The sequence below is a fragment of the Genypterus blacodes genome, unplaced genomic scaffold (genome assembly GCF_046128005.1).
Source record: "Genypterus blacodes isolate CSIRO-AG114 ecotype Tasmania unplaced genomic scaffold, CSIRO-AGI_Gbla_v1 ptg000107l_1, whole genome shotgun sequence".
In the NCBI taxonomy this organism is placed as follows: domain Eukaryota; kingdom Metazoa; phylum Chordata; class Actinopteri; order Ophidiiformes; family Ophidiidae; genus Genypterus; species Genypterus blacodes.
Window position 1 is genome coordinate 581,130 of NW_027466911.1, and position 24,403 is coordinate 605,532.

The 24,403-nt window shown below is 46.7% G+C and overlaps 1 protein-coding gene across 1 annotated transcript in view; it reads right to left on the reverse strand.

Moving 5' to 3' along the window:
- The window catches only part of ptprub (protein tyrosine phosphatase receptor type Ub), a 131,614-nt gene that overhangs the window by 80,245 nt on the left and 26,966 nt on the right, over positions 1 to 24,403 (reverse strand). Inside the window, exon 2 of the mRNA XM_076160814.1 lies at positions 12,792 to 12,923. Coding sequence (XP_076016929.1) covers positions 12,792 to 12,923 — 132 coding nt within the window. The remainder of the gene's footprint in view (positions 1 to 12,791; positions 12,924 to 24,403) is intronic.

Sequence of the window (24,403 nt, forward strand, 5' to 3'; positions counted from 1 at the left end):
TGTCACAATAAAACTGATGCAGAGCTTCCAGATTTCTGTTTATGGCTTTGGCTCAAAACTCACAATAAACTGTCAACATGGCCGCCGCCGCTCCACCGCAGCAGCAGCAGCAGCAGCAGCAGCAGCAGCCAAACACTTCAGGTCATCGTGTCGTGACAGTTTGCAGACTGATATTCAACATTAGGAAAATGATAACAAACAGAATCTTGCTGTCCTTCTTTCATATTTTCTTCTTTCTTCTTCCTCCTCTTCCTCTTCCTCATACACACAACACAAATAAACACCTCTATGACTTGAATTGAAGCGCTCTTCATGTTGAAGAGATGTTATCTTTCTATCTCTCCTCCCCCTCCTTTGTCTCTTCTTCCTTCCTTCCTTCCTTCCTTCCTTCCTTCCTTCCTTCCCTCCTTCCTTCCTTCCTTCCATTGTTAATTGTTTTGTTCATTCATGTGTTCCCTCCTTCATTTAAGAGCACGACAGCCTCACATACGAGGTTTTCAGCAGACAGCACCACTAAACTCCTCTTCCTCTCTTCTTTGTTAGTGTCATTTTTTGCTTCATAAACTTTATTGCATTTCCATTCCTTTTAATTTAAGCACATTTTTGCCGTTGCGTCGGAGTATCTTTCCATTCCAGGAGAACATGAGCACATTTTCTTTCTCTCTCGCTTACTGTACACACACCCACACACACCCACCCACCCACACACGAGCATTCCCGTACCCGTGTTTACAGCCTGTGCCGTCTCTCCCTCTCCCGCCCTCTTCATCGGCCAGAGTCCTACCGTCTGATATTAATTTCCCTGCAAACTCGGTGGGACGGCTCCTCCAGCAGAAGCCCGGCAGTCATTAGTGGTAACAACCTGGGAGTGTTGCTCAGAGGGACACGCCGCTCCCTGCCATTACAAACAGCGAGCGGGCAGACGAGCCACTGGGACGACACGGCGCAGCTCTGATGTCTTTGTTATTCTACTTTGTGTTTTCTTTTGTGCTCTTTTCCCTGCCCCCCCCCCCCCCCCCCCCCCCCACCCCCCCAAAGCACTTGTTATGTTTCAAGCTCTGGCGAGTTCAGACATCTGCAGCTAAATCTTGATTATAACCATGAAAGACAGTTGCTGTTTTAATGTCTTTCACAGTCTATAATTGCAGCCTATATTTCGGAAGGTGGGAGGCAGAGAGCAGATTTGATGGAGGCAGTAAAAACAGTAATGATGAGAGCGTGACAGAGGAGACGGATGTACAGTAGGAATACTACAGACGCCATAAAAAGGACACAAAGCACTATTTAAAATCTTCCATTCCGACGCCTCCTGTAACCTCGATCCGCTTTATTCCCAAACGCTCGTCTAGCTTGACATTTACGGTCATAGCTGAGGAGATGTTCTATCTGGGCCACATCCAGTGTCAAGCAGGCTCCTTTGTTTCTCACTCATCTAATCTCCTCAGACTCTCCTCCGCTTCGGCAATGACAGCCAAGAATCCCCACGTAAGCCGAGCCTCCTCCTCTATTCTCCTCCTCCTGCTCTGCGGTTTAGGAGAGGATGAAGAAGAGGAGACGAGGCTACATGTCAGGGAGAGCTTGTCAAAATATGGCACGGCGGGGAGGAAATCACCGGAGCCGAGAGGAAGATTGCTCTCCTATTTTTTCTAAAAGTAAAACCTGCTCGCAGACGACTGAGGCTTTGGATTATCTGACCAATTACTAATCTTTATCTGATGAAACTTTGAGTCTGGAGTCAAATTTACTCTCTAATATATACTCTAATAGTTTACTGTTTAAGATTTAAGATACTTCATTATTTTGCATGCAATTCAAGGCAAATCGCATGCAATTGAAATTTATCTTGCACCCCCTCATATCACACACACACAAACACATGCATTACAGAGGGGGTGCAGGGCAGCCATTATACGGCGCCCATGGAGCAGTTGGGGGTTCAGTGCCTTGCTCACGTGCACCTCGGCAGTGCTCTGGAGGCAAACTGGCAACTCACCAGCTACCAGACTGCTTACTTGGTCCATACGGGACTCGAACCGGCGACTTTCCGGTTCCCAAGCTGAATCCCTGTGGACTGAGCTACTGCCGCCACTATAACATCAACCAAACTGGATGCTCCTTTTATCCATAAATCTATATATCTATCTATATATATTAAATGTATTATATTTAGCTCATTTGTTTGCCCAGCGTCAGTTGATTGATATCACCTGAGATGTTGAATCAAAGTGATTGGCTCTGTTTTGTGCTCTGTGATACTTTTCTTCATGTTTCGGCGGCCGAATGTTCAATCACATCCCAACAAATCCAGACTCGGAATATCATCCGTCCATGACAAATTTGCCCCGGTTCTTCTTTTGTGTGGCTGTGAATTCATAATTGCGAGTGAGAGCGGCCACCCATGGGTGAATACACCAGCGCTGCTTTTCACTCACAAATTTATTTACACAAAAGCGCTCCAAAAAACAGCTCGACTGAAAACGGAAAAAAGAAATGTGCAACTCTGTGTTTTAATGGCCAATCACCCGGCTGAACTCATTATTTAGCAGCTCGGTTCACAACCAACAGCGGCTCACCTTGGTATGACCTTGATAAAAAATGAATATATCAGTGTTATCATCAGGACGTGACAGATATAAACAAACCGTCTCTGTTCCTTCAACCCAAACTGTATTTTTAGTTGGTGAGGTTTGTGTTTTAGCGATGCCCGATCCTTTTCCCAGCGCGTCTTAATAACTCATTTTGAAGGCAATAAGCTTTTCATATGTGTTAATGGAGAATAATAAAGTTTGGTGAAGCCTGAGAAGCTCATTACCGACAGTTTGGTTAGACGTGGAGGGAAGGACGGCATACTGAACAGTTTACCGCATGAAAGAAAAGAGACATTTTGTCGTTCGGAACATTCTCACACGTTGCCTGCCGCGTTAATAAACCCAGAAATAGATCCGCCCTAACACTTCCTGTACCTCCCTGGATATGTTGTATTACATTGTCACTCATATTCCTGCTTCCCTCTTTATCAGATGAAAGCCAAGTAAGTGCTCACGTCAAGGCCGGTAAGGGAGGAGAGGCAAGATGAGCCTGATGTGATACAGAATGTTTGATATCCAAGCAGCTCAGCCTGAGTAACGACGGGCAACAAATGCAGCGGGGAGCGTGGCACAGCACTGAGACCTGATATAATATATGACTTATTGTGTATAATTTAAATAGCCATCCATCTCCAGTTAGTCATTCTGCTTGCATCAGGCCTTTCACATTCATTATCATATCAGTTAACACGATTAAATGCAAATGGCTCCACCCAGAAGCGGCGCCTACATATCAATTACTGACAGAGGGGCCGCGCGCGACATGAGTTATTATGGTAATACCGCTGAATTAAATTGCACCTGAGAGGACGTATGTGGATGAGAATCATAGGGAGGAATGATGGAGAGAGCGGCGGATAGCAGGAAGAGGAGCTAAATGTTTAATTCCGGCTCCTTTATTTTCTGAAGGAGCCTCTTGGCATTTGGCGAGCCTCTAACCAGATGCCGACTCGAGAGGATCCTACATCCCAAATCAATGTTATTCCAACAAATGAAGATGAAATAAGCCACACTCGGAAGCCCTCCTGGCAACTTGATTGCCACCCGCCACGTCTGCGCGGATAAAATACACTGAAGTCATTAAATCTCACAGCGGAGGATCAATGAAAGGCACACAAATGCTGCTGGAGCCATATGCAGGGAAACATCATCTCATCACCATTATCAAGCTCTTTTCACCCCTATTATGGTAAGGACACATAAAGCAAATTGTTCCCCAAATGATGTATCGTCCAGATGTGAGCTACTCTCTCACCTGCTCAGCTGCCGCGCTCGTATACAAACAGATGTCAGTCTGGAGCGAAGGGAACAATTGTATCTGTGAGGCTTTAACATGGAGAAACCTCTTTTTAAACATTGCCAGGAACATTTCGACTCCCTTTAGTTGTTATCACACACTCTATGTTTGTGCAATACCTGACTTAAGGGTACATACTCTCTCTCTATATATATATATATTTAGGGAGTTTTGCAAGTGTTGTGATGCAGCTGAAGTTATTTTGTGAATCCTTTATAAAGGCAGGTAGTTCTCCCTGAGGCCCGTCTGAGGTGTGAACTGTTCTCCCTGAGGACCTTGGGGCCCCGCGTTTAGAAGCAGACGGTTGTGGCTTCACACTCCCACAGGAAAATGCCGCAGCATTTTATTTCCCCTCAGAAAAGCAGTCAGGCTTACAATGAAAACACAGCATCCACAAGAGAATAATGCCTGTGTAGTGGCAAGTCAGCAGTTTTGTTATAATAAGTGCAGTGTTGTGAGTACAATAAACAGCTATGACTGGGCGCTGTAATTTGTTTACTGCTCCACAGAAGGTGAAGGTGGTGAAGGTGGTGACATATTGTGACGCGTGAAAAGCAACCGGGGGGGGACAGCGACGCTACGGAATGAAAGTTGTTGTCATCGTAGCTGTCATACATACACAGGGACCTACAATCAATTATGATCAAGGCTCCATACGGCACATTAACTCATCAACCTGAAGAAGGAGCTGGTGGCAGATGTGCTTCAGTTACTCAGCTCCGATTCACGCGTCACCACTGCTGTTGTGTGAGCGGCTGAAACAGCGTGTTCGGGTGAATGCGTGATGTCGTGTCAAGGACCAGAGAAATATGAGAGACGGGAAGGAGATTCATTCAAATACAAAGAACACGGCAGCAGTGACTCATCACATTCATCACTGCAGACGGGAGAATGCTGCGTGTGTTTTTAACACCCGGAGAGAGCAGGTGTAGAGTTTGTGGGTGCTAATTGAAAGGTGCTTTGATCAGGCAGAGAGAGGGAGGGAGAGAGACGAGGAGGGAGAGAGAGGGAGAGGGGGGGGGGGAGAGAGAGAGAGAGGGAGTAAGAGAGAGCGAGGGAGCGAGAGAGAGTGAGAGAGGGGTGGAGGGAGGGAGTGAGAGAGAGAGAGAGAGAGAGGGAGCAAGAGAGAAAGGAAGAGAAAGGGGGAGAGAGAGGGAGAGAGGGGGAGAGAGAGAGAGAGGGAGTAAGAGAGAGCGAGGGAGCAAAAGGGAGAGTGAGAGAGGGGTGGAGGGGTGGAGGGAGGGAGTGAGAGAGAGAGAGAGAGAGAGAGAGAGAGAGAGAGAGAGAGAGGGAGCAAGAGAGAAAGGAAGAGAAAGGGGGAGAGAGAGGGAGAGAGGGGGAGAGAGAGAGAGAGAGAGAGAGAGAGAGAGAGAGAGAGAGAGAGAGAGAGAGAGAGCTGACTCAGGCTCTGGTTCAGTTTCATAGTGCAGCAGTTGATCCTCATTAGCCGCTCTTGGTTCAGTGGTAGTGAAGCTTTTTGAACCCTGAGAAGAATCGCAGAGAATTCTCCAAGTCATCAGGTTTCCTTGCTGATGAACCCTCATCCTGTCTGTCACTGCTACCTTCATCCAAAATACAACACCACTAAATAACCCCACAGGGCCGCTATTTGTTGGTTTGATTTTCCACTCCATCACCAAACTGCAGGTCAATGGTGAAGCAAACAGAGGAGAAATATCAATACATTATCACACAGAGGTGGAATATTGATACCATCGGCACAACCGTGATGCATTATTGAGACAAACCTCTGACCTGGGTTGATTTCTGACTGTTGACATTTATATTCCAGTTGTCAATGAAACCGAATTCAATAAAGCATAAACTGAGCGCTTTCCCTCACGTTGTGAACCAAATACAGCAAACATTGATTTGTTATTGCTTTGTAAATAATTACGGTGACCTTGGGGGTATATTTCTCTCTTCAATTATGCAGAAATGGGATCATAACAATACAAAAACAGATGGTACGATGGCACCATGCAAATCATTTATGTGAAGATCAGAGTTAGAATCCTTCACGCTTTCGCTCCGAGCCAATAGAAGTAATGAGACAAACAGTTAAAAATGCATAAGTAACCGAATACATCTCAGCCCGGCAATTTGTGCTCGTGTCATCTTGTTGTAGAAATAAACGTAGAGCGTCTTTTGTGTATTTTCTTGTACGTTGCTAACCGCTTTGGAGTGTGTTCTTGTTTCAAACATGATGCCGACGGCGGGGTGTCTGAGATCTGTGAGAGCCGGAGCGGGAGGTCGGGAACGACCCAGAGACAAAAAGACTCCAACAGCCGCACGCAAAGATCTCCATCTCACCAGGGAGGGAGTTTGTGGCTCGCAGGAGGAAGAGAGAAAACATGTTCAAAGACAGCAGGAGGCGAGAGGAGGAGGAGGAAGAGCACGTTCAGGTTTGATTCACAAAGACGCTTTTGCTCGTTTAGCAAGTAAGAGGAAGTTTCATTCAGAGTTTTACCAAAGTGTTCTTAGTGCTTAAATCAATAGAAGTGCGCACTTTAGAAACTCGCTGCATTATTTTGGATCATAATTAGTTGCGATGAAACCCTGAAATTGAGACTAAAAGCTCCATTTACATCCGAGTACATTATTTAAACACACAAACATCGGATCACGTCGTCGCTCTGGATTCAGATCACAAGTAGAATGAAGATCACAACAAATGCAGAATCATATGGAAGCACTTTGCTGGAGTTCATATCCTCCAATCTGTCAACACTAAATAGTTTTCGCACACTTTAGAATGTGAACATGTGAATATGAATAAGAGGAATCCAAGCAAAAATATGAAAATCTATTAAAATGGAGTCACGGAAATTTCTCCAAACAGCAAATACGAAATAAAGAGCAGCGCTTGTATGCAAATGTTAAAACCCCTGCAGCTCTGCTTGCGTAAGCGTTGGCTCTGCTACCTCAGGTGCGTGTCAAACTGTGCGGGAAGGACTCAAAGAGCAACACACACACACACACACACACACACATACACACACACACAAACACTGCAGCCGCCACAATAAATCTTCAGGCGGTTTGTTAAACAGGGGGCCAATTATGTGCCGATGCAATCTTAAAAATTCCCAATTTACTCTGCGCTCCTGATTGATTCCTGTAGTCACCGCCCTGACCCTCTGTTCCTCCTCCATCTCACCTGAGCTCAGCTGTTTTGGCTACAAAGTGTGTGTGACGGTCATCCGAGTGCGATTCCTGAGCCTCAATTATGTTGTTAAGCCGACATCCATACATATAAAAGCTCCACTCGTCCCTCTAAAGCGATGCTAATTAGACAGAATGCAGCTAAAAGGAGGCCGCATTACCATACCAACTCATCCTCTCGATGTGTGTGTGTGTGTGTGAGAGGGGCAGAGAGAGAGAGAGAGAGAGAGAGAGAGAGAGAGAGAGAGAGAGAGAGAGAGACAGAGACCTGAGACTGACTGCAGGCTTCGTTTGGCTCCACAGCTCCTCCTGCTCTCCATCATTCACTCTAATGATTCCTCCTTTACCTCATTGAAAAGGCATTAAAGGAGTTTGGTGTTTGCTCCTTTGAATGAAAATGTTATTAATTAATTTGCTATATTCCTAAAAGCTCGGCTGGCATATCTGGAGGAGCCTTAACAGGAAACTTTGCTCTCAGACGTTTATGTAATAAATTGCTAATCGATACGTATTATCTTCCTTTGCTTAAAGTTAATGAGTAAGTAAGTAAGTAATGACCCCAGAGAGCTGACGGGGTCCGGTCTGGTCCGGTCCGGTCCAGTCCAGGATTTCATTTCAGCCCAGTACTACACCCTTACTGATGTGAGTGATTAACACACCTTCAACATAGGGAGGAAGTGATTAGTGGAATCAGAGGCTGGTTGGAGTGTAAGCCTGGCACCGGACCGAGCGAGGCAGCGTGATGAATACGCCCTTTTCTCCACAGGAAGATCTAACGCCGCTGTTCCTCCGGGCAAACAAAAGACGCACTGTCATGGCTGAGAATGAACAACAGGGCGCTTCATCTTATCTCTAATTTAATTTATCATTACAGGGGTTTAAGCCTGGAAGCTGAGGCCCGAGCTTCCCCATAAAGCTGATATGTTGCTGAAGCCATTAGCCGCCTTTTTTTTATGAAGATTTACTCGGCCGTGACTTCAGGCTCCATATATTTACTCGCCCCTTCAGGACTGAAAACACGACTCCTTGGATATGAGCCGCGGGGAGATATTTCATCGCTCTCTCTCAGGGAAACGCTGTCTTCCTCCAACAACAGGTGCCGACGGGCCAACAACAGGTATCTGGTTCCCACAGGGACGCTTGTTTGATGTCAAATTAAGTAAGTAAGTGTCAAATACAACGATCGTTAATGTCGCTGAATGACAGGGAGGATGTGCTTCAGTCTGTCTGGCAGCCGGATGACTCAGCCTGTTGGTGGTGCTGTAAGATCCATCCTTAAGAGTCATATTTGGACTACTCTACCTTGGAGGAGGTATGTGCCCTCTTCAAGCTCCCTGATGATGACAGAATGTCAGATATGTAGTGTGCGCTGCTAGAAAATGTGAACAATATATTTATACCGTTTTCACTCAGTGTGATGTTGGGGTTTGTTGTTGTTGTTGCAGCATTACCAGACAGCAGGGACGGTTTTGTTGTGTCCAGTCTGCTGGTATTACAATTATTGTTCTTTCCTTTTAGGGGCGATGATGGAAACATCTGATTAAATATATATATTAAATATATTTGCTTTGCTTGGTATTATTTCTGCGTTTGGGGGCGTTTTTTCACTTGATGGAAAACAGGAAAGCGAAGAGAGAGAGAGAGATGTGGGAAATATGGAGTTGGTGTTGGAACGTCACGTTTATCATGCTGCACATCTGAACCACTGAGTCCTATACTGTCCTCCATGTTACCTACTGATGTGCAGGAGCCATAACCGCTCAGGGATCTAAACACAAGGCACACGCAAATGTAGCCGTTGCACAATTAACACCTGCGGTCTCACTGCAGGAGCGTATGGACAGGATGGAATCACACGTGCAGGTCTGCGGCGTACTGTATGTCTGCTGGCACGGGGCCACGTAATGGAGTATTAAAGCCGAGAGGGCGGCTGGTCAGCTCCGATAACGACACTACTCCTGCAGCAGATGAATCCGTCTCCTTGGTCGGCCTCATCCTTTCACGGGAGCACATGAATCTCTGCTCGCCATCAGTGACACACACACACACACACACACACACACACACACACACACCGAGGGAGAGAGGGAGCGGGCGAGCGAGGCCGGGTAGAGAGGTGAGAGGTGAGGGATAATAAAGGCCAGCGGATATGACATCGTCCTCCACAGCCCACTGGTAGAGTGTGCTGCAGGTCCAGATGGAGGACGGCGTGTGTGTGTTTAACTGCATTAGGTCGCCGTTAAGGCCGCGGAACGTCCCGGCTGACCCGCCTCTGACCCCCGCAGGGAGAGAAGAGGCTCACCGCCATGCATCACTGAACCCTCAACCTTACCCTGAGTCTACCACTTAACTGCGCGCTCCATTCAGAATGTCTGCGGCTGCTTGTGTGAGGATCTATTACGGCCGTGGCTGACAGATGAGCAGCCGCTGCATCGCCGGGGCGACTGCATCCCAGGCTGCAGCAGGACTCGCTTCAAAGCAGTCCCGTCGCATTTCCAGGGACGAAAGGCGGGAGTGATAAAAAACAGCAATTAGCATAAACAAATTAAATGAAAATGAAAAACGAGATGCGATATGAAAAAAAACCATAGAAAATGTGAGTGAATTTTGGATTATAAACCGTTTAACTGTTGGACCTTTTGTAATTTAATTAGCGGCTCTTTTGCATTGTCTCATTACTCCTCTGTTCACTTTCTCACCACAGCTCCACGCCGCTGTGACCTCCTTTATTAAACTGCAGCCAACCGTGACAGAGCAAAGTACCAGAGGACAACAAGGTCCAAGGTGGAACCAGTTTCTCTCTCACATTCTTCGGTGAAAATTAGTTTTTTTTTATCACAAAGCAATAAGCCTTAAATATCTGTCAACACTTTCAGGAACGAGCGTACGAACGGCCGGCAACCTTAGTTCAATACTTAAGACTGAAACGGAACAAAAATCCAAATCTGTGTGACATTGTTAGATTGGGAATAGATTGAATCGTTGTGTTTTCTTTGAAAGTCTAGCAGCGTTTCGGTTAACACACTTTGGTTAACCGCTTCTGTTTGGGTTCGTCGCTACGTTTACACTGCACTCGACTCTCTGATGATGTGATTAAAGCAAGAATCCAATCAAACTGCACACCTGGACCGGTGAAGCAGGACTCTGAAGCCATGTACAATCCCGTTACCGAGGTCTGTTACTCACATTTCTTGAGTTATGAGAAGCTCCAAAGAATCAAGAGCTCATTGCTTTAGGTGGGGAGGTGATGGAGACGTGATGTTCCTGTTCCAGTCAAGAATAACAGACACACACACACGAGACGTATGATGCAGGGTTGCAGGTTGCACAGCGTGTAGAGCTGCAGACGTACAGCCGAGTCTCTGCCTCTTCCTCCAGCATTTCTCGCTTCTCGCAGCCGAATCTGGGTTGCGTCTTTGCTGAGCTGACACCCGCCTGTCGTCTCACATCAGCGGTAAGAATCTGATGCCAGTCTGCTGTCAAAGAACCCGTTGAAGTGGTTCTGGACATCTTTTCGGGTTTTGCAAAAAATACATAGCAAAAACCTAAATGAACACTAAATCGAAGAAACTTGCCAAAAGCTATTTTTCAGCAGTGTTAAAGTGTTAAAAGGTGGACTTCTCCCTTGCGGCCGCTCGGCTTCACGCTAATGAATATTGCAGCAAACTCATAACTTTTCGCACTAATGAATGCGCCTCTCAGAAAACGATGAACACTTGACATGCAGACACATTCTTCTTTACAAGGTCATCTTCCGAGGAGCTTGACTCGCTTCATTAAAATAGAAAACGAACTGAGGATTATCAATAGCAAGCAGACATCTCAGATCCAATTCAAGAATAAGGGGGCGAATGCGATAAATCGGGCCGTTCTTATTAAGATCTCACAGCAATCTATCTTCTTTTTCCTTTTTTTTCTCTCTGTGACGACTCTCTGTTTCATGGGAACGATAGCTTCTAATTTCTCCAGGGAGCCACAAGCGGCTGCTATCTCAGCTGTGTTTACTAATCTTCCCTCGACACCAATTTTCTGAGCCCCAGAAAGTTAATACTGGCCCAATGTAAATAGCCTTATCGCATAAACTCTTGTTATCCTCCCACCTTGCTTTCCCACATGGATAGTCAGGCTCCCGCTTTGCAGCGTAGGAAAGAAGTCAGCCAAGGAGGGATTAAGCGGGAGAGAGAGAAAGAGAAACATTTCCGACGCCAGCACTCGCGGTACTGTTATCTGCCTTAAATAACACAGCCAAATGTCAAAATGTACCGAGCGGAGGAGCGCAGCCGCCACCGCACCGCGATGCCAATCAGATGACGAACATGAGCGATGGAGCTGCTCTGTTTCCCAGAGTCGACTGAGGGATTAAATTGAATATGACTCTGTGTTCTTTAGAGCGCCGGTCGATGGAGACTCGGCTGAGCCTGAGCCTGTCGCAGGATACGCTACCTGCTTCATTCGACCTGTGCTGCTACTCTGTCTGTCCCCTCCGAGGGGCCCCCGTCACTGCAAATGCCACGGCCAGGAAGTTTTAATTAAACCCGAAGGGAAAAATATTAATTATGGCGGCGGCCGGCTCTGGATTGTCTGCTGGGGCTGCGGGCGGATTGGCAGCCGCATGCTGATGATGCGGAGGTGAGCGAGGTGCAGTGGAGAAGAGTTTCAGATTAAATTCCGCACTTCTCAAACTTCAGAATCGTATTTGTCCGGAAGCCTGGAGGAGGACGGGAATTTAGTCCCTTTTTTTTTTTTTTTATCAAAATCACACATAGCTCAGATTTCCTCCCTGCAGGATGTTGCTAACCGCTCTCATAGGCTGCTGGAGTCGATACGTCCTGTGGAGACGGAGCGCCACTCTGGTCACGCAATTATTTCACTTTAAAATGACTTAAACCGTATCATCTTGATTGAACTGTATCTTGTCATCTTTACAACTGGTCCTCTTAACTTATCTCTTTGTATCTGCCACATTAACTGTGTCTGCTCTGTCCTCTAATTATGCATCTGTCCTTTCTCTACAGCTATAATATCCCTGCTGCTATTAAATATGGAATGATAACTTCTCTCTCCCTCTCTCTCTCTTTCTCTCCCTCTGTTATGTACAATGAACAGTTCAACGAGCGATTGTCTCGTGAAAAGCTCCAACTCTCATTACCAAAATAATTAAGCGATTGATTAACTGGGTGTAGGAGAGGCAAGTCGGTTTCCTAATCGCTCTACAAGTTGTAAAATCGCTTTAGCAGAGACGCCGGCTAGGGAAAGTGAAGCCTCACTCCTCCCTCGCTCACGTGCTTCTGTACGTATGTCTCAATGCAGCGACGGAGGAAGATCTTATAAACTATGCATGGACGTTTCCCAGCGGCAAACACAAGCCAGGGGAAAAATGCTTGATTTCCCATTAGCCCTGTGAGGCTGGTTAATATAAAATCATCCCCTGGGTTGGCGACAGGCGAACAGAAGTGAAGGGGATTGCTTCATTAAGGTCGACGCTCCAGCGCTGCTAATTTACTGGCTGGTGTGCACAAAGCGTAAATCCTCTTATTTACCCAAAGCTTCAGATCTCAACATGAAGGGAAGAACACAAAACACCAGAGAGATCACACACAAAAAATTGCCTCCGCGAGTCAAAATGCGGGTCAGTTTCTGTTCAAATTGGAGCTCGGCCTGCTCGAAGACATGTAATTATCCGACTGGAAGGCGGCGGTGAGTGGCATTGTGGGAAAATGGAGAGCGGAGGGAGGACTCACCCCGCAGGAGGTCCGAGCTGGCATGAGGCGCGGCGTACGTCCGGAACAGCTGCCAGTCGAAGTCGTCGTCCTCCCCCTGGGTGAAGTCGCACAGATTTGGGTCGGAATCTTCTTCAAACGTGCAGCCGGCAGCTGAAACAAAGACAGAGAACAACGGAGATCACTGAGGGGAAACTTTGACTCTTTGCTTTGAGAGAAAGGAGCTGAATCTTTCCCCTTTCTATTCCCACATTTTTTAATGACTCTTGTATTTCTGCCTTGGCAACACTGGCAGCACCTGTTTGTGAACATGTTTTTAGAGTATTGGCCCTTTTAATTAGTCATTTTTACCCAAGCAAAAGCTGCCGGTGTGCTTTGACACTAATTGCCGTGTTCATCTTTTCCTTCTCTCCTGCAGCAGCTCCTGGTTCATTAGTGTCGACTAATTTGTTTCGTTTGGTTTGTCTCAGGCGTGTCTGGCGTTCGGCTTGTATTTATTTCATTTGAGCGTTAATGCTTAAACCGGCTCCAGTTAAAATATTATGCCCCTTTCTTTTCATGTCCCCCCTGTGGGAGATTTTTAACTTTGATACGTAGAAGTCAGAGAGAAACAGAGATCAAACACAGACGTCGATCACAGAGCTGCTTATGAGTGCAGACGCTTTCATGAAACTGTTCCAGCTGTATCAGGGCTGCGGCATCATGACCGCACAGTGAGCTGTTGGATGAGTGAATAAATAATCAATCAACGACCTTCTGAATCAACATGGGAGCCATTTTGAATCGACGCTGCAAACTGGCGCTCACAGTCTCCTCCTCCTCCTCCTCCTCCTCCTCCTCCCCTGCCCCCGACAAGCAAACGGTCAGACATGAGGGTCAGATGTGAGTCGGTCATGCACAGAGTTTGTTACTGAAAGCTGCTCTGTCCTTCTATATGTGCACCAACACTCAAAACACCCCAATCAAATCAAGCATTGCAGCTATAATTACATATAATCACTCACAGACTCACAAAAGAACACAAATCCCCCCACAAAAAAACAATAATTACAAAAATTGCATTTGTAGAGAATTCAGCTCCTATGAAACATACACACAGCAGACGACACACACACACACATCACATCACATTCACATGCCTCCGTATACAAACAGCCCTAACATTTGGAGGAAGCAGGGCCCCTGGGAGTGTGGTGATTATCATAATACCTCACAACCTGCTATTCTACGCGCCAAAAAGCTAATTTTTTCAAATGATATTTAATAGCTGTGGCTTTAATGGCCCTTGGGTCCGAAATAATGTGCTTCAGTCATTGCTCTCTGCATCTGCTGCCATATTTCACATTAGCCTGTCGGTGTGAGAATGACAGGCTAGCAGTGGGCAGTTTCAATGTCCCAGTCGCACCAGCGCAGAGCCTCTCAGTGATAATTGGACCAGAACAGCAGCACATCAAACATCCATCGCTCAGGAATGCAGATTTCTCCTTTTGACTGTCGCTATGTTTGGTGGTTTTTGGGTTTAAAATGGCGTAACTGGTCAGAGATGTTCAAGCTCGTCTACATGATGGATTCATTAGAGCACAAAGTCACTCAGGGTGCCCTTGCCTGCAGCTTCATTACATCACACTTATACCTTCTGTGATGATGTGATAACAGCGGCTCATATCTGCAGCCATTGTAGGAGAGCGTGGCCCGTCGGGTGATAGTCGCTGCCGGCCCGACAGGGGAGGGGATGTGAGTTTCTCCCTCCAGGCGTGATTTATTGCCCCGCGCCGGGCCGTTACTGCACAGATCTGCTACCCGGGCCAGGGGTTAATTGTCCCGCACTCGGGTCTATTTCTAATAGAACAGCCAGAGATATGGGACCTGACACATCCAAACGCCGGCACTATATTATTCCCTGCTGCTTCAGTAAATGAAGCCTGCAGACTTCTCCTTACAAAAGTCTCATCACGGGCACGCACGCAGGCGGGCAGGAAGCAGGGAACCGCAGCCAGGGATGACCGGGAATGTCATCTCCTCCTCAGGAAGCAGCGGGCACATCCAGCTCATCCATCACCACAAACACAATTCCTCCCCGGCTCCTCCTGCAGGGCCGGTGGGTGTGTGTCTGGTGTCAGCGGACATTTTCACCTGAATAATTACAGCGTAATTTAGTGCACTGACCTGATACTGCGAAGGGTTCAGAGCCGAGGTGATTTCCTGGCTGAAGCGCGTTTCACGCCGTGCTTTGCATTTCCTTACAAATCAACCTTCATTGTGTTCCTGTAATTATGCTGATTTGCTGTAGCTCATTTACAAAAGAGCTAGTTTGTTTAATGAGGATAATTACAATTAATACAAGTAATTAAAGTGAATCACTTTGCTCAAATCAACAAAATACGTGCAACTACTGAGGCTCCTTTCAGGCATTTAAACAAGAAGCGTCAGGAAGAAACTGAGACGCGGTGGTTTTTCTCACTTTCATCCTCGCTCAATCAGATTTCAACGATGGCTAATAAATATGTATATTTGGCTCCGCCTACCAGAAACAGTCTGCCCACACACACACACCCCTGAAAAGACGACATCCGGCAGATTCTGACCGCACAACAACAGCCGCCAACTGAGATTGCAGGCCACCGACTCGGACGTCAGGATGGAGGAGACGAAAAGTCAAACTTCCAAAGGAGGAAATGGGAAGAAATTCACTATTTTGCTTGAGAGGAAGGGATCTTTAGTTTAGTAACATCAAACTATTGAAACTCTACCTGGGAACACCAATTTCTAGAAGCCAAATACCATTAGGAAGCATGTAGAAGCTGCAGAAGCGGCGCTCGGTGTGCTTGCTTGCTTACGTACGCTACATAAGGCTTCACTGCAGGGAGGGAAGCGGACAGAATGAGGATGCAGAGAGAGAGAGATTCACTTTTGTCTTAACTATCTGTGCTGCGACTTTCCACCTGAGCTTCACCACACTAACAATGATCCCTCTATAAATAAATACACAACATCTGCAACTTCAACCCGACTAAAACACACACACATACACACACACACACACACACTCGGTGGAGGAGATGAAGCGCAGAGAACCAAAAGGCTATGAGGGAATTGATGCGGCGGCGCTTCTTGCAGGGCAGAGCAACTTGTTTACCAGACAGTCCAATTTGCATGCATATTGGCGTGGCTACATAAAAGTGCACGTTACTTTGATATAAGCGTTTAATCAGGGGTGTGAGTCTCTCCTCGCTCATATTGGTTGTTAGTGTCACATGTAGCCTTTCTGATTGGACGCGCCACCTCTGCTGTCTGTGTGATCGCCTGTCTTGCCCTCTAATTGGCGTGTCAGCGGTGACACAAAGCCTCTGTTTATCCATTTACTTCTGCATGTTTGTGACATAAGACATCTTGGCCCTGAGCTTACTTAAGGTGATTCCACTTCAACAACGTTCCACTCCGGTGAATAAAATACGGCAAAACAAAATAGAAAGGAGGAATCAAAGTGGCGGCTGAAGGCCTTCTGCATATCAGCATAAAGAATGTTGTTGTTGTTGTCGTCGTCGTCGTGCAGTAGATCTGTACTTAAGGCCACTTGCTGTCAAAGCGAGGCCTCACATTTTACATTTTCTTTTCAAACTTCTCAAAGGAATTGATGATAAGAGGCGATATAAGAAAGACCAGATTGTTTTCATGCAGCCGCCTGACTGAGGGAGTCCAGAACAGTAAAGTGGGTTAGAATCAAACACTTACAGGCCTGCTATTCTACTGTTGATTGCAAAGTAGCAGTACAGGTTTTGAGTAGAAAATGGTCATATCAGCCACTCAGCTAAGAGGTGGGCGAGAGTAAAGGTGTCAATTATTTTAAGGGTTAGAATTTGGATTTAGACGCTAACAAAGTCTGGGCCCCTTGATTGCATCTCACATGGGGGAGTAAGAAACATCTATAACACCTGTCACATTACGCCGGCCCTGAATCACTCAGCGCCTATAAGATAAAACACTGAAAACAACATGAATATTACAGTCTGGCTGTAAAACTGCCAGATATGCGCAGTATTAAAATGTTAAAACCCTTGTAAACACAATAACAACACAATGTCATTTTGATTTAATGTATTACAAGCTGCAGCATTTACATAACCGCTCTACAATGTACTGAAGTATCGGTACAAATGGAGCGATATGAGTGTTTGTCCCAATTAGCAACTTAAAGTTACAACATTGAATTTGCAGTGAACGCAGCATCTCAGTATTGTTGTTCTAAATTATGTTTGTTGACTGATATAATAAAATAAAGTGATTTTTCTTTTTTACAAGTTGGAAGCTACAGCCTGCAGATAATAAGAGTTTTAATTGAATTAAGTCCCATTTCAGTGTGTTGCTGCGTTAGAGGAACATGTTTCAATACGCTCCGACGTTGCCAAATCATCCGTGAGAGTACACCAGGCGCTGCCAGCTACATTAAAAATCCATCACGCTAAAGGAAGGGATGGCATTTGAAAATAATTGGAATTATTCTTTGATTTAATATTTTGGTAATGTTGGAAGGCGAGACTGACGGAGTGTTTGTGTTTTATCTTTCCCTCTCTCTCTGCAGGAATGTTAGACGTTGTTTTGCAACAAAGCAGGTATGATGTTGAACCTCACACTGGTTTGCTTTACTCTATGGAAGCTTTACATTCAGTCACGAGGGGAATTTAAGATAAAAAGGTACAACTTAAAAGTCAAACAAGGTGCTGAAGGAACAAGGTGACACTGAGACTGAAACAAAGAGGAAACAGCCAAGTCCTTCATCAAAACACGTCAAACCTGCTCACTCGTATGTCATAAAACCAGATATGTACGATACGGGAAGTCGTCTGCGAGCTTTGCCTCAATATTAACCCCACATCCGGATCCTAATGATGTGACCGTAAACACCAGGAGCCTTGGAGTCGCCTGGGAGATGCAGCTCATCGTATTATCACAGACTGGGAAGTGAAACCATAAAGACTCCGACCCTGCTGAGAGCTCCACTCCTCCTCTGGCTCAGGGGGTGACGGAGTGTCTGCGCGGATCCAGGTGGGCCTGGGTGAGTAATACAGGGAGGCAGTTAGAGGAGGAAGAGCTGCTGATTTGCATGGCGGCGAGTGCGGCCCGATGCATCAGCGGGGAGACAGGTATATTTATTCTCTACAGAGTCTCTCTCCTCCCCGGCACAGCCATCCATCCCTTACACCTGAATACGCAATGAAATCATCTGTCTGCCTCCTCGGGCATTAATAACTCAACACCCCCACTCGTGGACCGGATGGACCCGGGTGGGGGTGGGGCCGGTGTGTGGGTCCGTTACAGTACGGTCAGGCTCAGCTTCAGCACTGGAACATGATAGAAACACAAATGAAGCACGCCGCCCTGGGAACAATAACGCCAATCCAGCACACGCAGCGGCTCTCCTCATAACGAATCCGGAGATACACCGAGCGGCAATTTATCATGCAATTAATTCTGCCCTCTCTTCAAAAGCCGCACAATTTGTCATCTGAGAGAGCGGGCTGATAAAAGTACCTCACTTCTCCAGGAAAAAAGCGGCAAAAAAACCTGATTCCTCCTTTTCTCTGCTAGTCTCAGGGCGACATAAAGGGAAAACAAGGACACGAGGAAGAGATTCACGTTCCCTGTCTCGTACAGGAAAGCGTCACATTTCCAGATCCTGTGGGTGAAAGAACGTTGGTGTTAATTATCAGACTTTCTCCCCCCAATGTTTCCACGCAGGTCTATTTTAAGGTGAAGTACGGCGCCGCCTCCTCTGGTACCTGGAATCCGTCAAAACACATGGAGACGCTTTGAGGAGGAACGCGGCAACGGCAAAGCGAAATGATGCGGCTCGTATACGACACCGGGTTCAATTATTGAGGGGAAATCTAGCGTTTGGTGTCTCACTTTCACGCATCTGCTCCACTTTCTCAGCGTTTAGCTTCACGCGTGCTCTGTGGAGACGAGCGAACAGAGAAAAATGCGGAGCGACTATAAAAAGAAGCTAATTTGCAATATTCAAAGCGAGGGAATACTGTCCACGGCGTGTCTGCATAATGTGATGACGGCCCTTGACTGAGTGAAGGACCCTGGGACATATGTCTCTGTTTAACCCTGGCTGAAGCACATTTCTGCCTCTTACTCTAATGAGAGACTGAGGCAGAAACTGCAGCAGGGGAGCTCTTAAAATATTTAGGGAACATTCACTCAGACTTGCAATTTAGCTTTTATCCAAACATTCTTCTCATTCCCTGCGATCTCAATAACTCTGGGAAAGTCACTGCGGGAACAGACTGTGCATCAGAACAAGGACATGAGAGGGGGAAATGCATGTTTACGCAAGAAGAGAAGAGAACGCCTGCACGGGAAGCTTTGTGGTCAAAACGCAATCTGCCCGACGACATATGGTGATGGGATTACACAGGTAGAGTACAGCTGGGACACATTCATGAGTAAGACCCCGTCCACAAGTTGGAAATGTCACCCTGCCTCGTCCTCCAGGCTCCACTCACACTCATTAATAAAGTTATCTTGAATCAGGAGACAGAGTTATTGGTTATTCTAGAGGAGAAGAAGACAAGGAAAGCTTGTTAAATATGACATTCCTGCCTGTGATGCAGGGGATTGACTTGAACTAATGCTACACACACACACACACCAGACCCTGATCGTAACGAGTCATGATTGGTGTTATAAAATGAAATGGAGCTGAACTCTCTCTGTCCTCCTTGGAGATGGGCGGAAAATGATTCATAAGCGATTGCTCTGAGTTGAAAGTTTCCACCTGTTCACACGGAGAAGAAGAAGAAGAGCTGGAAAAAACACTGAGCTTGTGTTTCATCTGAGCCACAGCAGAACATCGCAGGACTGGCTTGTGTGTTTTTTTGCGAGCACACACACACACACACACGCTGTGACTCATCACCATCAACATTTTCAACAGACGGACCCGAGGGATCTTTAAATGGCAGCAGCGCCGCGTCTCCATTTAATGTCCATAATTACGAGAATAGACAAACACTCTCCCACACACACTAACACACACACAGACACACACCGCATACAAAAACAACTGCACACGTCTGAGGGTTTCCCGGCTTCGGCTCGGCCTTCCTCAGCCAATCATGTGGCAGCCCGTGTACCGGCTGCTCCGACGCCACGTGACTGTGCGTCCTAATCGAATGGAAACCGCCCGTAGCATCCCGACCGTCTATCAAGTGTGCTAAACCACACGGCCCCTAGCAGCTTCAGCCGCCGCTCGTCAATCCAGCTAACACAAAGGGAGCCGACTGCTGTGTGCACAACCTGCAGCCTTTCCATTCAACTCGCCCACATAGGGGATCACAGGGAGCGAGCGCCGCGCCGCACTGAGCCTCAGAGTTCACAATGGCTCTCTGTCTCTGTCTTTCTCCTCCAACGCGTATTGTTGCTGCTGTAGCATAAAGCGTGTTTTGTCTTTCTTTTTTTTTCTTCTACATGTAACAAAACACACAATCTCACCCATTTCAGGGATAAAATCCAATTTAAGCTACTTTCATGTTTCGCAAAAGGCAAAATCTTTTCACTGCTCTGGGCTCTGCTCTCAAACCGGGGGGGAATCAAAGTCACGGCATCTGATTCTCACTTCAAAACAATACGGAGCAGAAATCAAAAGGCTGTACGCTGAGCCGCCGCACATCCCCTCCTCACAGAGAGATCAGTGTTCTGCCGTTTCATGTCTGGGAAACATACCTTAAAGTGATGTTTAGGTGAAATGAATTTGTAGTTTCAAAGGGAATGGCTTACCGGCAGAGAGATGTGGAGGAAGCTGGAATGGTTTGCGGGAGGCACATATCCACTGTGTGATCTGGAGCCCTTTAAGTGAGTTTACAGAGTAACTTCCCTTCAGTTTGGCAACTTTTACCAGTGAGCACTTCAGAAACAAAGACCTGAGAAGCTTCACTGTGTCCGTGAATGTTTGAATCATTAAGAGAAACCATGAAATGAGGAGTTGAATTTTATGTAGTGAGTAAATAAGTAAATAAAAAACATCTCATGGCTCCAACTGTTATTTATGTCCACACAATATGCTGTGTTTCATTTCAGGGTCAGTGGAGGGGCGACGTCACACCGGACAGGTCAGCAAATCTGTACAGAGGTAACAGGACACACACACACACACACACACACACACACACACACACATCCCCCCCCCCCCCACACACACACACACACACGCATACCCACACACACATGCATACCCACACACACACACACACACACACACACACACACATACCCCCCCAACACACACATACCCACACCCACACACACATACCCACACACATCTATATACGCACACACATGCACACACACACATACCCCCCACCCCCCCCCACACACACAAACACGCGCGCACACACAAATACAAGCACACATACTCCCCAACACACAAAAACACACACATACCCACACACACACACACAGATACCCACACACACACATACCCACACACAGACACACAAACACACATATATATACGCACACACATGCACACACACATACTCCACCCCCCCCACCCCCCACACACACACACACACACACTCACACACATACGCAAATACACACATACACACATACACACACACACACTCTTGTAATTAATTTCTACATCAAGTCAAAAAACTAGTTTTCCCATTTTGCTGCAGGGAATCAGGTAAATAAGACAATTAAGAGAGGAGACGAGCTCCTTTCAAATGTGTTTCTATCCAGTTCTTCAGGTAGCTGCACAGAGCTTCCAGAGCGGCTGCAGGTCAGTGCAAAGCGTGCATGTTTTGACAGAGAAATCACATTAAACTCGACATGCAGCTCTATGCTAAACCACGAGCTCGTTCATCCTCAACCAAAGCCGAGTTAAATCAAATGAAAACAGATCCGGTTTACAAGGAAATTAACAAATCTGCACGACAGCAAACACCACAAATATGAGACGCCGAGTCACAAAAACATTGACGATAATTACAGTAATGAGACTCCACATTGGTGTTGACGTGCCTGTGAAGGTAAAAATGATACTTGAAGGCACTCTGAAGCTTCTGTTAAGGCGGCTGACATTTTCACAGCGCGCCGCATCACCATGCAGAGCCGACACGCCGCCGCCGAGGCCATAACAGCTGCTAAGTGCTGCCTGGTGTTTGTGTGTGTTTGAGTCTTAATCATCGAGTGGTGCGACTGATCACACTGACAACTCCTCTCCCGTGTCATTCCAGGTGACAGCCGCTTCCCGTTCCTGCTGACAGACGCCGTGTCCTAGGATGTTTTCGGGAGCGTCTGGGTTCAGCGTCTCCCGCTGCCTGGGACACTTCCTCAGGGCAAAAACAGACGCCGAAGCACCAGGAGACAATCCACTGTGTTGGTTTAAAAAAATGCACAATAACTTCTTTTGGAGCCGAGGAACTAAGCGCTTTGTAGATAGAATAGAATAGAATAGACCTTCCACTAATTTTCCACTAAATACTACCACATCTATGTATGTAAGTGGGAACAGACCGGGGCAAACAGCTTCAGTTATCAGTATTGTACTTGTAAAAAGAGGCAACCTGTTAGTCCAGATGGCTCCATCATTAAGTCACTATCCTAGGGGGCAACATCTAAACAATAACACAGTGACTGATGGCGATTCCAAGCAGCAAAGCACCACAATGGAAACGGGAATAACAACAAACGCTCCCGATTCTTAATAAGTCAAACTCAGCTGAAGAGGCAGGCGGGCTCATTTACCTTCTGGTATGTTCCTCCTGTCGTTCCAGCCTCCACCTGCTCCGCCGCCCTCTCTCTCTGGGCTCACACCCAGGCAGCAGTCACAGCCCACCTGACCATCTCCTCCCCTCGTATCAGGGCAGCCCTTGTGCACCCGCGATCCGTCGGCCCGCGCTGTGGACGCAACTTCCTGGTGCAGCTGCCACCTGCCCAGTCGCTTGGTGCTTTGCATCAATCTCACTGTAGCCCGAGCCAAGTGGCTGAACCAGTCAGTCAGTCCACACACACAGCACCCCCAACTCCCCCGCCCCCGTAAGCACTCATTTGTGTGTGTGATGCTGCTGGATAGATGAGACGGACTCACAGAGAGATGTGAGTGGACATCCAGCAGTCGCACATGGAGACTAAATAAGCCTCATGACACAGACTCTCACTCTGAATTCTTCTCCGTCCCTGCTTAAGAGGAAAGCAGTGACTGAGAGAGTAAGGACAGAACTAAGGAGGCGACGACTGAGCCGACCTCAAGTCTGAAGAGGGTCCAGTTAAATGCTGCCTGCCTCTAATGCTTTGAACTGGTTCTTGCTTCAGCTTGCAGGGACCTCAACTGCTGCCAAAACCCGGAGCTCCTGCGTTGTGGTGCAGGGATCCAGACTGAGGGACTGAAAGCAACACAACACTCTGTTAGCTCAGCTGGTGCCTGTAGCCCAGGCGGGAACGTGTAAAATCAGATCTAACTCCAGTATTTGCCACATTGCAGACTGACAGACCACATCAATCTACGGTTTTATTTTTATTTTATTTTTTGTAAAGTCGTGATCAGTTCCAGACAAGATGAGAAAAACAGTAGGATAATATAGAAGCCTGAGCTGATTTTGGACTTTGCTGTATGTTCTCAAACACAATAAGAAAAATGCGAGTGCGTCTGCACACGCCGGTCTCTCTGGGACTAATCAGTGAGATTCTGACAGAGCGAGTGTGAGTGTGTGTGTGTGCGTGTGTGCGTGTGTGTGTGTGTGTGTGTGGAAGGGAGAGGATCGGAGTGAAGAGCCGGTTGTGTCAGTGAAGAGAGGGGAGACGAGAGAGACGAGGACGGGGACCATGCCTCAGCCATGTTAGGCCGCGTGAAGACGGCAGACAGGAACAGAAAGCTTGTTTAAAGTGATTAGACATGCTTCAGGCGTCGCACTTTGAAGACATTTTCAAAGCACCCTGGGAGAAGAAGTGCCCTTTTTGAACAAATCCACCATTCTATTCTGTCCACATAATTTGGAGACATTCACTCCAGACTTTAACAAAAAGCCATGACGAGCCAACTCACACCTGGGGGACATTCAATGACCTAGAAAAACTGTATTTAGGAGCTTCATCACACAGTAATCCTACTTACCGGTTAATACAATTAAATACTGTTACTGTGTCTGAGTAGAAATCACCAGAACATGAAAACAAGACAGTAGAATAGATTTGCCAATACAGAAATCCATTGATATCACAGTCAGGAAAGTCATGAAATGTAATAGAAAATGAACAACCTACACATTAAAGCCACAGGAGACAAAATTCCACACAGAAAGCCCTTCATTAGGGCTTGATTGTTCCTTTTTGTAAGAAATGGCTTCCATCTTGCCACTTTTGCCCACAACTGTGAGTCACATGCAGAACACAGGATGGACTCACCAGGTCCTAACAGAACCTCCTGCAGCTCCTTAAATCGTGTTGTTGGTCCTTTCTGCTCCTATCCTGATCTTTCTCCACACGTTAACAGCAGGCTTCACACTCAAGCCCCGGGAACGTGATGCCTTTGAAATTCTCTCATATTCCTTTTCTGAACCAAACCATTGAATAATGAGATCCCATCAATGTTCTGTAAGCTCTCTGCAGACCACAGCGATCTACAA